Source organism: Mchenga conophoros, linkage group LG16, assembly GCF_057382185.1.
Source record: "Mchenga conophoros isolate Kocher_MC1m ecotype Shallow Benthic linkage group LG16, M_conophoros_male_GT1.1, whole genome shotgun sequence".
NCBI lineage: Eukaryota > Metazoa > Chordata > Actinopteri > Cichliformes > Cichlidae > Mchenga > Mchenga conophoros.
In genome coordinates, this window is record NC_140541.1 from 23,212,450 (window position 1) to 23,224,899 (window position 12,450).

General features: G+C 42.3%; 2 protein-coding genes across 2 annotated transcripts; one reads left to right on the forward strand and one right to left on the reverse strand.

Annotated features, from left to right (window-relative positions):
• Positions 1 to 524: 524 nt before the first annotated feature.
• On the reverse strand, positions 525 to 6,523 carry pdk1 (pyruvate dehydrogenase kinase, isozyme 1). The gene is made up of 11 exons (XM_085248895.1): positions 6,041 to 6,523; positions 4,849 to 4,990; positions 4,675 to 4,746; positions 4,401 to 4,585; positions 3,445 to 3,534; positions 3,260 to 3,337; positions 3,063 to 3,139; positions 2,868 to 2,966; positions 2,631 to 2,741; positions 2,193 to 2,306; positions 525 to 2,089 (listed from the first exon to the last, which is right to left on the reverse strand). Exons 1-11 carry the CDS (start codon positions 6,147 to 6,149, stop codon positions 1,949 to 1,951), a joined length of 1,218 nt encoding a protein of 405 aa, XP_085105021.1. The 5' UTR covers positions 6,150 to 6,523; the 3' UTR covers positions 525 to 1,948.
• A 294-nt stretch (positions 6,524 to 6,817) lies between these two features.
• nup62l (nucleoporin 62 like) lies at positions 6,818 to 9,399 on the forward strand. Its single transcript, XM_085248894.1, has 3 exons — positions 6,818 to 7,269; positions 7,386 to 8,909; positions 9,002 to 9,399. Exons 2-3 carry the CDS (start codon positions 7,392 to 7,394, stop codon positions 9,158 to 9,160), a joined length of 1,677 nt encoding a protein of 558 aa, XP_085105020.1. The 5' UTR covers positions 6,818 to 7,269; positions 7,386 to 7,391; the 3' UTR covers positions 9,161 to 9,399.
• The last annotated feature ends 3,051 nt before the right edge of the window (positions 9,400 to 12,450 follow it).

Consider the following 12,450-nt stretch of genomic DNA (forward strand, 5'->3'; position numbering starts at 1 on the left):
AGCTTGTATGCACAACAGTCTCAGGGTTAGCTTCACAGACCTGAGTCAAAACCCACCCAAGTAACGAGGTGAATATTCGACTGATTGCTTAAGATGTTGCTACAGCTTTTATATACAGCTGCAGACTATTAAAGTCTGCTTTAACCAGATGTCAGTGATGTTGCTCATCTGGCACACAATTCACAGGTGAGTGTAAAGAAAGTGATGTTATTGTCATCGTTGGTTTGCTGTAGCTGAGGCAGCTTGCAAAAGTCGTATCCAGCACTAATTTCATTCGACTAAAAATAGAGGAGGAGGAGTGAGTCTTGAGAAAGTAAAGCCATTTTTCTCTTGGACTCAGTTTGTGTGAAAACTTGTTATGAGATCACTGTGTGCAAGTCCAGTTACATTCTGACCAATACTGTCAGAGCAATAACAAACGCCTCATCGTGGCAGCACATCAGTCAATTTGCCGGATGAGTTAAACATGTGACATAAGCCTCGATCCAGCAGACGTGTGGTCTAAAACTAAAAACAGGCAGTAGTCAGTGTTTGTAACAGTTTATTGAAACTTTTGCCCCACGGCAATGATTTCATATCTGATGCCTTCAACAGTCAAACTGCTGGTGTTACAGTTTTAATTACATACTTGAAAGAAATCAGTGATCACAAATAAACAAGTTTGTCTCACCTCGACTCTGCATGCACAAAGCTATTTTAACAAAAGTAATTATCTGGAAAATAACCTACTATACTGAACATGACTCAGACAACTGCAGATAGTGTAACATGGAAAACAAGGACTTCTGTCAGTTTAGCTGAATGAGCCCAAATAATACAACCACAGCACTAAAATACTGTATTAAGTTTCCTTATAGGACACAGAAGAATCATGTGGAAAAGAGTTCAGGGTTGTATCTTCTTTTAAAGCATAACAGAAAACCACAAACACTGACCCAATAAACCACACCAGCTGCAACCCTCCCAATAAATACCCCCAACATTCTCAAGCTAGCATGTAAAACAAGTGCAATACAACAATTTACAGACAGCAAATCAAACCTTTTTTCCATCACGTTACTTTAACCAAATACCCTGTTAGAAATGCCCTAATAAATAAACAAAAGAAACACGAGAAGTGCTTAGAAGACAGCAGCTTAACAAAAAGCAAAGCTTTTAATTTCACATCAGCTGTGCTTTTCTTTCAAAGTAACAGACTCCACAAAAACAGGGGAGAGAAACTCTACGCACAGATAAACTGTAACAGGAGAAACTAAAGTTCACCGTAATTAAACCAGACAAAGGAAAAACTTCAAAGCAGCAAAGCAAACTAAACTTTTGCTGATACCTGTAAGGACAACCTCACATAAGAGCTTTAATACATTGTCCTCCGACCCCGATGGCATTGAACCCTGCAGACCACTTGTTTTGCTGAGACCTCTGCTAATACAAACAATACAACATGGCTTTTAAGTCTTATTCTTAAAGCATCACAAAAATTATACGTGTCCTGATAAACGCATCAGGTGATCTTTAGCTCATCAGACAAACATGACACCTTTGCAAGCTTTGTCCACCAGAGAGCGCTGACAGCTGTGCAGTACCATCTTGTTCATCATTTAAAGAGAAAACATGAATGTATGTTTAAATTGTTGATTTCTCTGCACCTGCAAGTTTTTCATGTCGAATATAAATATAAAACATAAAAAACATACAGCTTGCATTTGTTGAAACCTGGTCCTGGTAGATAACAGTTAACATTTAAGATGAATGGGGAAAACCAAGAGCTGCTGCACTTTAAAGTACTGATCATAACAAAGCCATTGTTCCATGTGGATTATATGGCACTAAAACTTTGTTCTATTATTCTTTAAGCTTTGTTTGTAAATAACTGAAGGGTTTGATGTAATTACTGCCACACGCTCACACATTCGGTTACGTCTCTTGCGCACTTTCATTTACATTTGATCTACAAGCTACGAAATGTCGTCATGTCCTTTGGCTCTTTGCTCGGGACGCACCAGTCGTCTGCCTCGTGGATGGTGTTGTAGTGTTTCCAGGCTGACTTGTTGTACACCGGGAGCCTCTCGATGGACTCTGTGGATAGTGCCTAAAACGTGATTGAAGGGGAAAGAAAAAAAAAAAAGATACTTTAGGAATGTGCTCTTCTCTCTAAAAGAGGCACTAATGCTGCTTCTGTGAAACTGGGTTACCCGTATGTAGATCACAGCATCGATTCCGTAACCCTCCATAGAATACAACTTGAGGTCTCCTTGAAAGTAGCGAGCGTACAGTCGTGAGATGGGCAGGCCATACCCATAACCAGCCTAAAGAGAAATGAAGCAGAGTTCATCCAGATAAAGTCTGAAACAACAGAGCAGCTCCATGACAAAGACAGCATTCTCTGGAACATAGGGTAAAATTGCAGCAGTGCTTTTTGTTTTGATAGGTGGGACGTGTGAAAGCCCTGCAAAAGCCAAGTATGTGTGTCGAAAAGGAACTCTAGAACTTCAGGGCGTATACGGGATAGCTGGATACCTACCCCAGCTGTGGAGACGCTGGTACAGCTGTTTCCATTTTCAAACACTCACTGATTGATTTCTCTTTGACACTGATTCAGTCACTAGTGATGATAAATTAGGAGTATTCACCAGAGGAGCAGCACGAGATCCGTCGATGCTGGGTCTCGGAGCAGTCGAGTACGTGTAGGTGAACAGCCTGTCGATTTTACGCAGTGGCACACCACCTCCACGGTCGCTCACCTCACAAAGCAAACAGCATGAATAAACACAAGCTCCTCCGAAACGTACACAAAAACCTGAAGGAGTTTTCAATGCCAAGTTTGCTGCTTTAACCTTTACTGTACAGGAGTTTATCTGCACATTTACCTTGACTGTGAGATCTTCAGTTCCCAGAGCAACCTGTGTATGGATAGAAGGGTACTCCATGGCATCTCCGTATAACTCCATGGTGGCCCTCATGGCGTTCTGTGACAAGTGTTTATCCAAATGTTTAACATTGGAAAAGAGATATTTTGAAATATAAAATGCTGACATATATGAAGACAGGCTTTTAAAAAGCACCTTATAAAGTTCAAACACCATGTGATACAGATGAGATGGAACATAGACCATGGTGACAGGTTTCCCCTTCTCTTTGGCTATCAGGACAAACAGATGATTGGAAAACATTTGATTACGTTACAATTCATTCATTAACCAGTTCAAAGAGCGGCATCATTGAAACTGTTTGTGTTGTTTCTTCTAACTACATAAATTACCATTGAATTCCTCCAGGACCAGCTCAGGAGAGTTCATGTAATACCGATCACAAAGGTTTCTTGCATTTTCGTAGGCATCTACAAGGAAGTGGTTTGTTTTTGTTACATGGCGCTTGCAAACTGGAAGAACAGCATAGATTAACACTTTTCTCCGGCATGTTTCTATAAATATAAGAATATATCACCTCTGATAACCTCGCTGACCCGACAGTGTGGATCAATACTGCCAATCTGTTTGGGGTGTGCAGGATTCACCTTCCCTCCAAAGAGCAGAGCTACAGAAAAAAAAAAAAAAAAAAAAAAACACACAACATGAACATTGTGAAGTCTTAATACTTACTGATATTTGTCTCTGTAAGTTCAGGGTTTCATGTGAGACCTTTTGATTAGAGCTAAAACAAAACTGATGAGCAGTACCATCCTGAGGGGACCTGAGCCGTAACGAGTTCTTCCAGTGTCGCCATATGCAGGAAATTCTAATAAAAACTTTGGTTGAAATTCCATCCACTCATTGTTTATCTGGGTTCAGGTCACAGAGTCCACCCTAAGCAGATATGCCCAGACCTCCCTCTACCCATCCACCTCCTCCAATTTATCCAGGGGGACATTGAGGTGTTCCTAAGCCAGAAGAGAGCCATAAACTCTCCAGCGTGTGCTAGGTCTCTTCCAGGGCCTTCTGCTGGTAGGATATACCTGAAACACCTCATGCATTGATTAGGTATCCTGGTCAGATGCCTGAACCACTTGAACTGGCTCCTTTAGATGTGGAAAAGTGGAAACTCTACTCTGAGCCCCTTCTGAATGACTCACAATATTTAGCGATGTCCAAAATAAGCCATATTTTTTTTATTTATCTACAATGTTTTTATAGCGTAGCTTTACGCAAGTGAGCTTGTTTTGGTCTTTGCTGTCTGTAAATAAAACACAAGTCATTTAGTTTTCGTGCAACTGCCAGAAAATGACACTGGGTGGGGTCTGTTGATTCCTGGTTTACTGTAGCAGGAGTTTTAAAACGACACAGACAGCCTGAAACCTCAGATATCTTCTCAGCACAGAAGTCTGGCTCCTGAACCCAAGGGCTTTCATTTCCAAACAAGTACAGCTCAGCAATCACATTACAAAAAATACAACATGTGCTCACTGTGCTGGTTGAGCAGCATCCTGATGGAAATCCTGCTCATGTAGAAGCGATCCAGAAAATACTGAACATTCTGGCTGACGATGGGATCTGTGCCGTACGCCTCCTTGTACTCCACAACGCCCTGAGCCATGGTGGGAATGACATCATTGTGGCGATTTCTGATATTTATCACAGCATCCGTGAAACTAATTGAAGACATAAAAGTTAAGGCAATGCGTGAAAAGAATCTGCAGGAATAGATGAGCTGTTGCAGTGGTTAAAAGAGGAAACCTACTCATATGTGACTTTCTCGTCGTCTGCATTTTTGTCTTTGAACTCGAGAATCTCCTGAAGACTCTGCATGTACCTACATGGGGGAAAAATTATCTTTTTGTATTTCACAGACTGGCAAGAGTTAAATACTGTTAATTCGTTAAAATTAAGTGGAAAAAAAGGAGAACCTGCATACCAGCTCTGGACCAATCGGACTGATGGCGTCCTCAATAAGTTGTCTGGCAGCAAGTTAATTTCCTTCATGATGTTGGCCAGCCTCACAGGTAACTCCTGTCTGAGGAAGTTGAAGGATGTTTTCACACATGCATTTTCTGAACCTGAGAGAGAAACAAAAGGCACATTTTTTAATAATTTTGCTTGAAAAATGGGAAACAGGTGGAGCAAGCTACTGAACATGTGCAAAGATACATATAAATACAAATATACAAGGCAAAAAATGTACTGGGAAACTGGAATACTTGGGACTGTCGGCCATTTGGTTTTGGAACTGAAGAAGCCTCTCCAATGTGAGGTGAAACGTCTTCAAGACACTTATAGAAGTCCAGTCACTTTCTTTCCCAGCTCCTTAAACTACCATGAACAGGATGACTGAGAACCTACAAAGACATCTGCTGCAGATAGTTTTTAGGCCTGGCACTTCTTTTTTGCGCCCTACTTGTCCAGTTTCCAGTTTAAACAAATGCAAGGATTACTATGAACACTAATAAAGTCTGGTCCTTAGAAGCATTACTCAAATAAATCAACACTTTTGCACAATCCTGTAAATGTAACATGATAAAAGTTTTTCCATGTCACCCACTTCTAGTTAGCATCAAGGCTGGATTACATATCAGATGCAAAACTACCCCCAAACCATTCAGGCTCCATAACCTCTTATAACTGTAAACCTTCCATAGTTTCAGCAAACTGGACCATTTTCAGTATGAAATAGAGAAAATCAACCAATCAAGGGCCTAACATTCACTCTTACATTCAAGTCTTCAAGCTTGACTTACACAGACAGGGCATATATCCCATTAGTCATGTGTTAAGAGATACTTTAAAATCCCTTCCTGTTTAATACGAGGAAGTGTAATAAGGGGAGGCTAGATGATTTTAAGAGTATCATTCGTCTTGTGAAATACATCCTTGTGGTATCAACTACCTTTACATCACAGAAGGAAAAGCCTGTGTTAGGACCGTTTGTGTGGCAGTTATCCTCGGTTTAACTTTACATTAGTTTGTTTTTTCTATTTCCATATAGTTTCCTGGATGTGTATGAATCATACACGTTGTATGATGATTCTCCTTATTTTAGGGCAGAGTATCGTTAACGATGTAGTAAAGCATTATGTTAGTAAATATCTACTAGTCTTGCAGCTTCTTACCAAAATCCAGAAACTGCTTCATTGATAGAGGGGATGGTGAGAATTTGGAATAGTAGTCGATGTCCTTCCCTATGGACACGCTGCTCCTCAGAAACCTTAAAATCCTCATGCTGGCACGTTTTGTATTGCTTCACTTCCAGCTGTGACTGCTGCTTAATAAATAATTAAACAAGCGGTACTCTTTTTTTTTAGGTTTAATTGCAATTAGCATCCACAGCAACAGAGCCTAGCGAGGGCTGCAGCTTGGTTTGCTAATCTGTGTTGACACAAGCTTGTTAGCTAACCTTAACAGCCTGCCAACACACAAGTAATTAATGATTTGTTTTTTCGTAATTTGGTGCAGTTTCAGCCTCCATTCTCAGAGCTTCGGCACTGTTTTCCTAAATCGCCTTTTACTTCAGCTTCTCTTGGTCAGATGCCGTGGAAAGGAGAGTGTGCGGCCAGTAAATTCAAAGACGTCACAGCGACATCAAGATAAGCTACCTCTTCAAGCAAACTTTATTGACCAAAATTTGGTGTAACGTTATAGCTAAACGTTACACAGCCAAACTGTTAACGTTGAAAAACAATCGAGGAGTTTTTCAGAAGTTCCCGTGAAGTTTGTGAACTGGCTTCTTGTGGTTTTGAAGCAATTTTTTGAGTTAAACTAACATAGGCGTGTGCAACAAAATAGAACAATATTCGTTTTGCTCTAGAAAACCGTTCTAATAACGCGCCTTCTTGTTACTTAGAATTATTTGTATCTTAACTTTATAGAATAATGTTCATTTTATGTAACTTTCGATTTTGGTGGGAAGCAGCTCGAACTGCGTACAAACGTAAAACCTCTTGTTGTTAATTTGGTCTTTGATAACGTGAGCGTCCTAATCTCCGACGTATGTCTGCTAGGTGACAAGCCAAACCAATCAAAGTTTGAGTTGTCTGAAATTATAATTCTAATTGGTCGTTAGACCTGCCAATATTACTAAGAAAGGCGGGTTGTACTCCGCTAGACAAAATACAGGGCAAATAAACAGCTTGTTTTTCAGGCCAACTGCCGTCATTTCCTTTAGTTGACTACTGAACTGCCTACTTGAAAAAGTGTCGAGGCAGCTGGCCACGTTTTTAAGAAGGATATGTTGCCAGTTTTCTAAAGTTGTTACGACTAAAGTGACATTAAGAAGGGTGTAGTCAACTTTATTAGACGCCAACGTCTAGAAAGCCGTCGTAAAAGAGAAGCCGATTCTTCGGTAAGTTCCCCCTGGTCTGTGTGTTTGTGACCCGCCAAAAGCTAAATGATTCAGCGAGGAAGTAACCATTTTGTGCGTTCGTCGATTTTAATAATGTTATTTTTTTTATCTTTAAGGAGAAAATGAGCGGCGCTTTCACCTTTGGGCAGCCCTCTTCGGGCTTTACTTTCGGAACGCAGAAAACCACAGCCTCGGCCCCGGCCCCGGCCCCTACCACCGGCTTTGGACTGACAACGTCCACTCCTGCAGCCACCGGAGGGGGCTTCACTTTCGGCTCATCCATCCAGACCCAGAGCACTACCAACCCCACCGGTGGTTTCAGCTTTGGCACCCCAGCAAAGTCCACAGCAGCCGGCGGGGGTTTCTCTTTTGGGGCACCCACCACAACCTTTGGAATGAATGCAGCTCCTCCAACCACAACAGCAGCTTCAGGGTTGACTTTGGGCTCCACGGCGACTCAAGCAGCAGGGTCGGGGTTCACTCTGGGTGGAGTTTTGTCTGCGCAGACCACCGCTACTGCACCTGCAGGAGGGGGCTTCACCTTTGGAGCTGCATCTCAGGCTCAAACCCAGCCTGTAGCAACAGCCGCACCAGCAGCCTCCACAGCACCAAGTGGCCTCTCATTTGGAGGGTTCAGCTTCGGAGCTACCAAGGTCCAGGTGACATCAGCGGCAGCCTCCACCACCACAACCAACACCAGCACCACAGGTGGAGGCTTCAGCTTCGGCACCAGTGCTCCCTCCAGCCTTGCCCAGCCAACCTCCACCGCCGCTGCTGCTGCTGCCGCCGCTGCCGCAACAGGACAGGGTGGAGGGTTTACCTTTGGGATTAAACCGTCATCAACCCCAGCTCCTCCTGCATCCACCCAGGCCCCACCATCTTTCGGGCCTTCTCTCTTCGCTCAGCCTGTCACAACAGCTACTGCCACAGCTGCAGGTCCAGGCTTCGCTTTCAATGCCGTTTCAGCTTCAGCAGCAAGCACATCCACAGCAACAACCACGGCTACTGGTGGAGGTTTGACTTTTATGATCAAACCTCTGGTTCCAGCAACCACCACATCTGCCCCCCCCTCTACCGCTACAGCTGCAGCCTCCACGACAGGTACTATTACAGGCTTCTTGCTGGGAGCCAAAACTTCATCGATCACAAGCACCACGACAGCTGCTTCAGCCACAACCACTGCCAGCACCACCAGCACAGCTCCTCCAGTGATGACCTATGCCCAGCTAGAGGGGCACATTAACAAGTGGAGTCTTGAGCTGGAGGACCAGGAGAGACATTTCTTACAGCAGGCAACTCAGGTGAATGCCTGGGACCGCATGCTGGTGGAGAACGGAGAGAAGATCACATCCCTCCACAAGGAGATGGAGAAAGTGAAGCTGGATCAGAGGAGGCTGAACCAGGAGCTGGATTTCATCCTGTCCCAACAGAAGGAGCTGGAAGATTTGCTCTGTCCCCTCGAGGAGTCGGTAAAAGAGCAAAGTGGAACCATCTACATGCAGAATGCCGACGAGGAGCGTGAAAGAACATACAAGCTCGCTGAGAACGTGGACGCACAGCTGAAGAGGATGTCGCAGGACCTGAAGGAGATCATCGAGCACCTGAACACGTCCAGCGGCCCGGCTGACACCAGTGATCCGGTAAGATGACGCCTCCGGTTTTTGATAATCGATAAGATTAACAAAGATTTGCTCACGTAATTCATGTCTAATTTCCTTTTTTTCATCATCAGCTGCAGCAGATCTGTAAGATCCTCAACGCCCACATGGATTCACTTCAGTGGATCGATCAGAACTCTGTTCTGCTGCAGAGAAAGGTCGAGGAAGTGTCCAAACTTTGCGACACCCAACGAAAGGAGCAGGAGAAAACCTTCCGGTTAACATTCGACTGATCTGCAGTAAATACTTTTACTTGTGTGCTTACATTTTTACTCTGTAATCAGGGGTGTCATCAGGGCTTTAGATGGTGTAGATCCAACCTTCATTACTGTTATTTTGAGTTTTCTTGGTTGCATAAAGATTGATATTTTCAGTGCATTTGCCTTTAGAGTAGTGAAAAGGATCCTCTCCTTCTATGTCAATTGTTATGTTTGTTCTAAAAAGTCTGATTAAATAAACCTTTGGAATGGAAGTCTTTTTTTTTTGTTTTGTTTTTTAATTATCGGGCATTAAATACAAAATTATTTTCTGTGTCAGAGGGAGTGCTTTGTTCACATATCCTGTGCCCCTGTAATAGCTGAATTACAGCTAAGCATATATATTTTGATAAGAGAGGTGTGGATGGAATTGATTTGTTCTATTTACAGATTTAAGTTTGTGCAGTAAACAAAAAAACAAACTGTTGATGGACAAATAAGGCAAACATGAACTACCATGCCACCTTCTGGTGCAAACAAGCCATATCTCTTATTACTAAAGATAACTGTTTTTCAAAGGTTGTCAACATGGCACGTTGAACAGGCCACATAATACTTGGACTGAAATGGATGCAGGATTTGTTGCTTTTTATTTTGTTAGACTGGCAGCTGAAAATGTTTACATCAGTAATCATTTCCTGCAGGAACCATTTGGTGATACTCAAAGCGCTTCCATCACAAGGATCAGGGTCTAAATTAAGTTTCTGGGACTTCATTAAAGTGCTATTTCCCGATTTTGGCACTTGTTGGTAAGTCGGCTGGCTTAGCCTCTAGCGCAGGGTGTCAAACTCATTTTGGTTCATGGGCCAAATACAGCTTAAACTGGCATGTACAGTGGGGCAAAAAAGTATTTAGTCAGCCACCGATTGTGCAAGTTCCCCCACTTAAAATGATGACAGAGGTCAGTAATTTGCACCAGAGGTACACTTCAACTGTGAGAGACAGAATGTGAAAAATAAATCCATGAATTCACATGGTAGGATTTGTAAAGAATTTATTCGTAAATCAGGGTGGAAAATAAGTATTTGGTCAATAACAAAAATACAACTCAATACTTTGTAACATAACCTTTGTTGGCAATAACAGAGGTCAAACGTTTACTATAGGTCTTTACCAGGTTTGCACACACAGTAGCTGGTATTTTGGCCCATTCCTCCATGCAGATCTTCTCGAGAGCAGTGATGTTTTGGGGCTGTCGCCGAGCAACACGGACTTCCAACTCCCGCCACAGATTTTCTATGGGGTTGAGGTCTGGAGACTGGCTAGGCCACTCCAGGACTTTCAAATGCTTCTTACGGAGCCACTCCTTTGTTGCCCGGGCGGTGTGTTTTGGATCATTGTCATGTTGGAAGACCCAGCCTCGTTTCATCTTCAAAGTTCTCACTGATGGAAGGAGGTTTTGGCTCAAAATCTCACGATACATGGCCCCATTCATTCTGTCCTTAACACGGATCAGTCGTCCTGTCCCCTTGGCAGAAAAACAGCCCCATAGCATGATGTTTCCACCCCCATGCTTCACAGTAGGTATGGTGTTCTTGGGATGCAACTCAGTATTCTTCTTCCTCCAAACACGACGAGTTGAGTTTATACCAAAAAGTTCTACTTTGGTTTCATCTGACCACATGACATTCTCCCAATCCTCTGCTGTATCATCCATGTGCTCTCTGGCAAACTTCAGACAGGCCTGGACATGCACTGGCTTCAGCAGCGGAACACGTCTGGCACTGCGGGATTTGATTCCCTGCCGTTGTAGTGTGTTACTGATGGTGACCTTTGTTCCCAGCTCTCTGCAGGTCATTCACCAGGTCCCCTCGTGTGGTTCTGGGATCTTTGCTCACGGTTCTCATGATCATTTTGACCCCACGGGATGAGATCTTGCGTGGAGCCCCAGATCGAGGGAGATTATCAGTGGTCTTGTATGTCTTCCATTTTCTGATGATTGCTCCCACAGTTGATTTTTTCACACCAAGCTGCTTGCCTATTGTAGATTCACTCTTCCCAGTCTGGTGCAGGTCTACAATACTTTTCCTGGTGTCCTTCGAAAGCTCTTTGGTCTTGGCCATGGCGGAGTTTGGAGTCTGACTGTTTGAGGCTGTGGACAGGTGTCTTTTATACAGATGATGAGTTCAAACAGGTGCCATTCATACAGGTAACGAGTGGGGGACAGAAAAGCTTCTTACAGAAGATGTTACAGGTCTGTGAGAGCCAGAGATTTTCCTTGTTTGAGGTGACCAAATACTTATTTTCCACCCTAATTTACGAATAAATTCTTTACAAATCCTACCATGTGAATTCATGGATTTTTTTTTTCACATTCTGTCTCTCACAGTTGAAGTGTACCTCTGGTGCAAATTACTGACCTCTGTCATCATTTTAAGTGGGGGAACTTGCACAATCGGTGGCTGACTAAATACTTTTTTGCCCCACTGTAGGCCAATCCAGTAGCACCACTATATAACTTTAATTTACTTTACACTTTATTTTCCCTGAAGAAGAAACTTGTTCTGGATCCCAAACAAGAAAAAAAGTTTTTTATAACTATAATAAAAACTTTCAAGAAATTATTACTAGCTGAAAAGTAAACAATTACTGTAAATCTTAGTTTTAGCATCGGTTATTACAATATTACAACTGATGAGACTTTGATGATTATCGAGACTCTGAATGCCTTCAAGACTGAAAGTCAACTGCTTTCAAAGATTTCTGTTTTTAAGGTATTACCTGTACTGATTTTCCTAAATCTTGTCTCTGACATATGCAAATTAAAAACACCCAAACTAATAAAAACTAAAGACTTTCAAACAATGACAGCTAAACTGAAGCAAGGAAACCCACCGTGGAATCAAACCAAAATGAAACTGAATTTTAAAAACAAAAAAAACCAATTAAATTTATTTTTAAAAAGCAAGTTAAAAAAAAAAGCTTTCTATCAATTTCTACTCCTGTGTAGTGAAGCTGGGCTCACCACAATAAGAGCCCCAAAACACATTTCATTGAAAATCTGGAGTAACTAGTGATTTCACTGGACTTTTTACACTTTGCAAAGCCATACATTTCTGATGATGATCATAGCCAAGCTAAGATTTCAGTTTTCATTTGCTGGTTATTTTTTAAAAATGCAGACAAATTGTGCTGGAAGCCTCTTAACTCTTCAGTTTACAGCTTTTATTAAGAGGAAGTGATTCTGCCAGTAGAGTCCAAGTTTTAGTGCCATAAATAGTTGTTTGTTATGTTTTATGTAATTACTCATTTACATTCTGCCTGAC

Bases quoted from the DNA above. Each gene is read 5' to 3' on its own strand.
- pdk1 (XM_085248895.1), bottom strand. From the start codon at position 6,149: ATGAGGATTTTAAGGTTTCTGAGGAGCAGCGTGTCCATAGGGAAGGAC. The intron at 4,991-6,040 runs GTAAGAAGCTGC...TTTCTCTCTCAG, and splicing joins GAAGCAGTTTCTGGATTTTG to GTTCAGAAAATGCATGTGTG. The intron at 2,090-2,192 runs GTAACCCAGTTT...ATCACGTTTTAG, and splicing joins ATGCTGTGATCTACATACGG to GCACTATCCACAGAGTCCAT.
- nup62l (XM_085248894.1), top strand. From the start codon at position 7,392: ATGAGCGGCGCTTTCACCTTTGGGCAGCCCTCTTCGGGCTTTACTTTC. The intron at 8,910-9,001 runs GTAAGATGACGC...TTTCATCATCAG, and splicing joins CGGCTGACACCAGTGATCCG to CTGCAGCAGATCTGTAAGAT.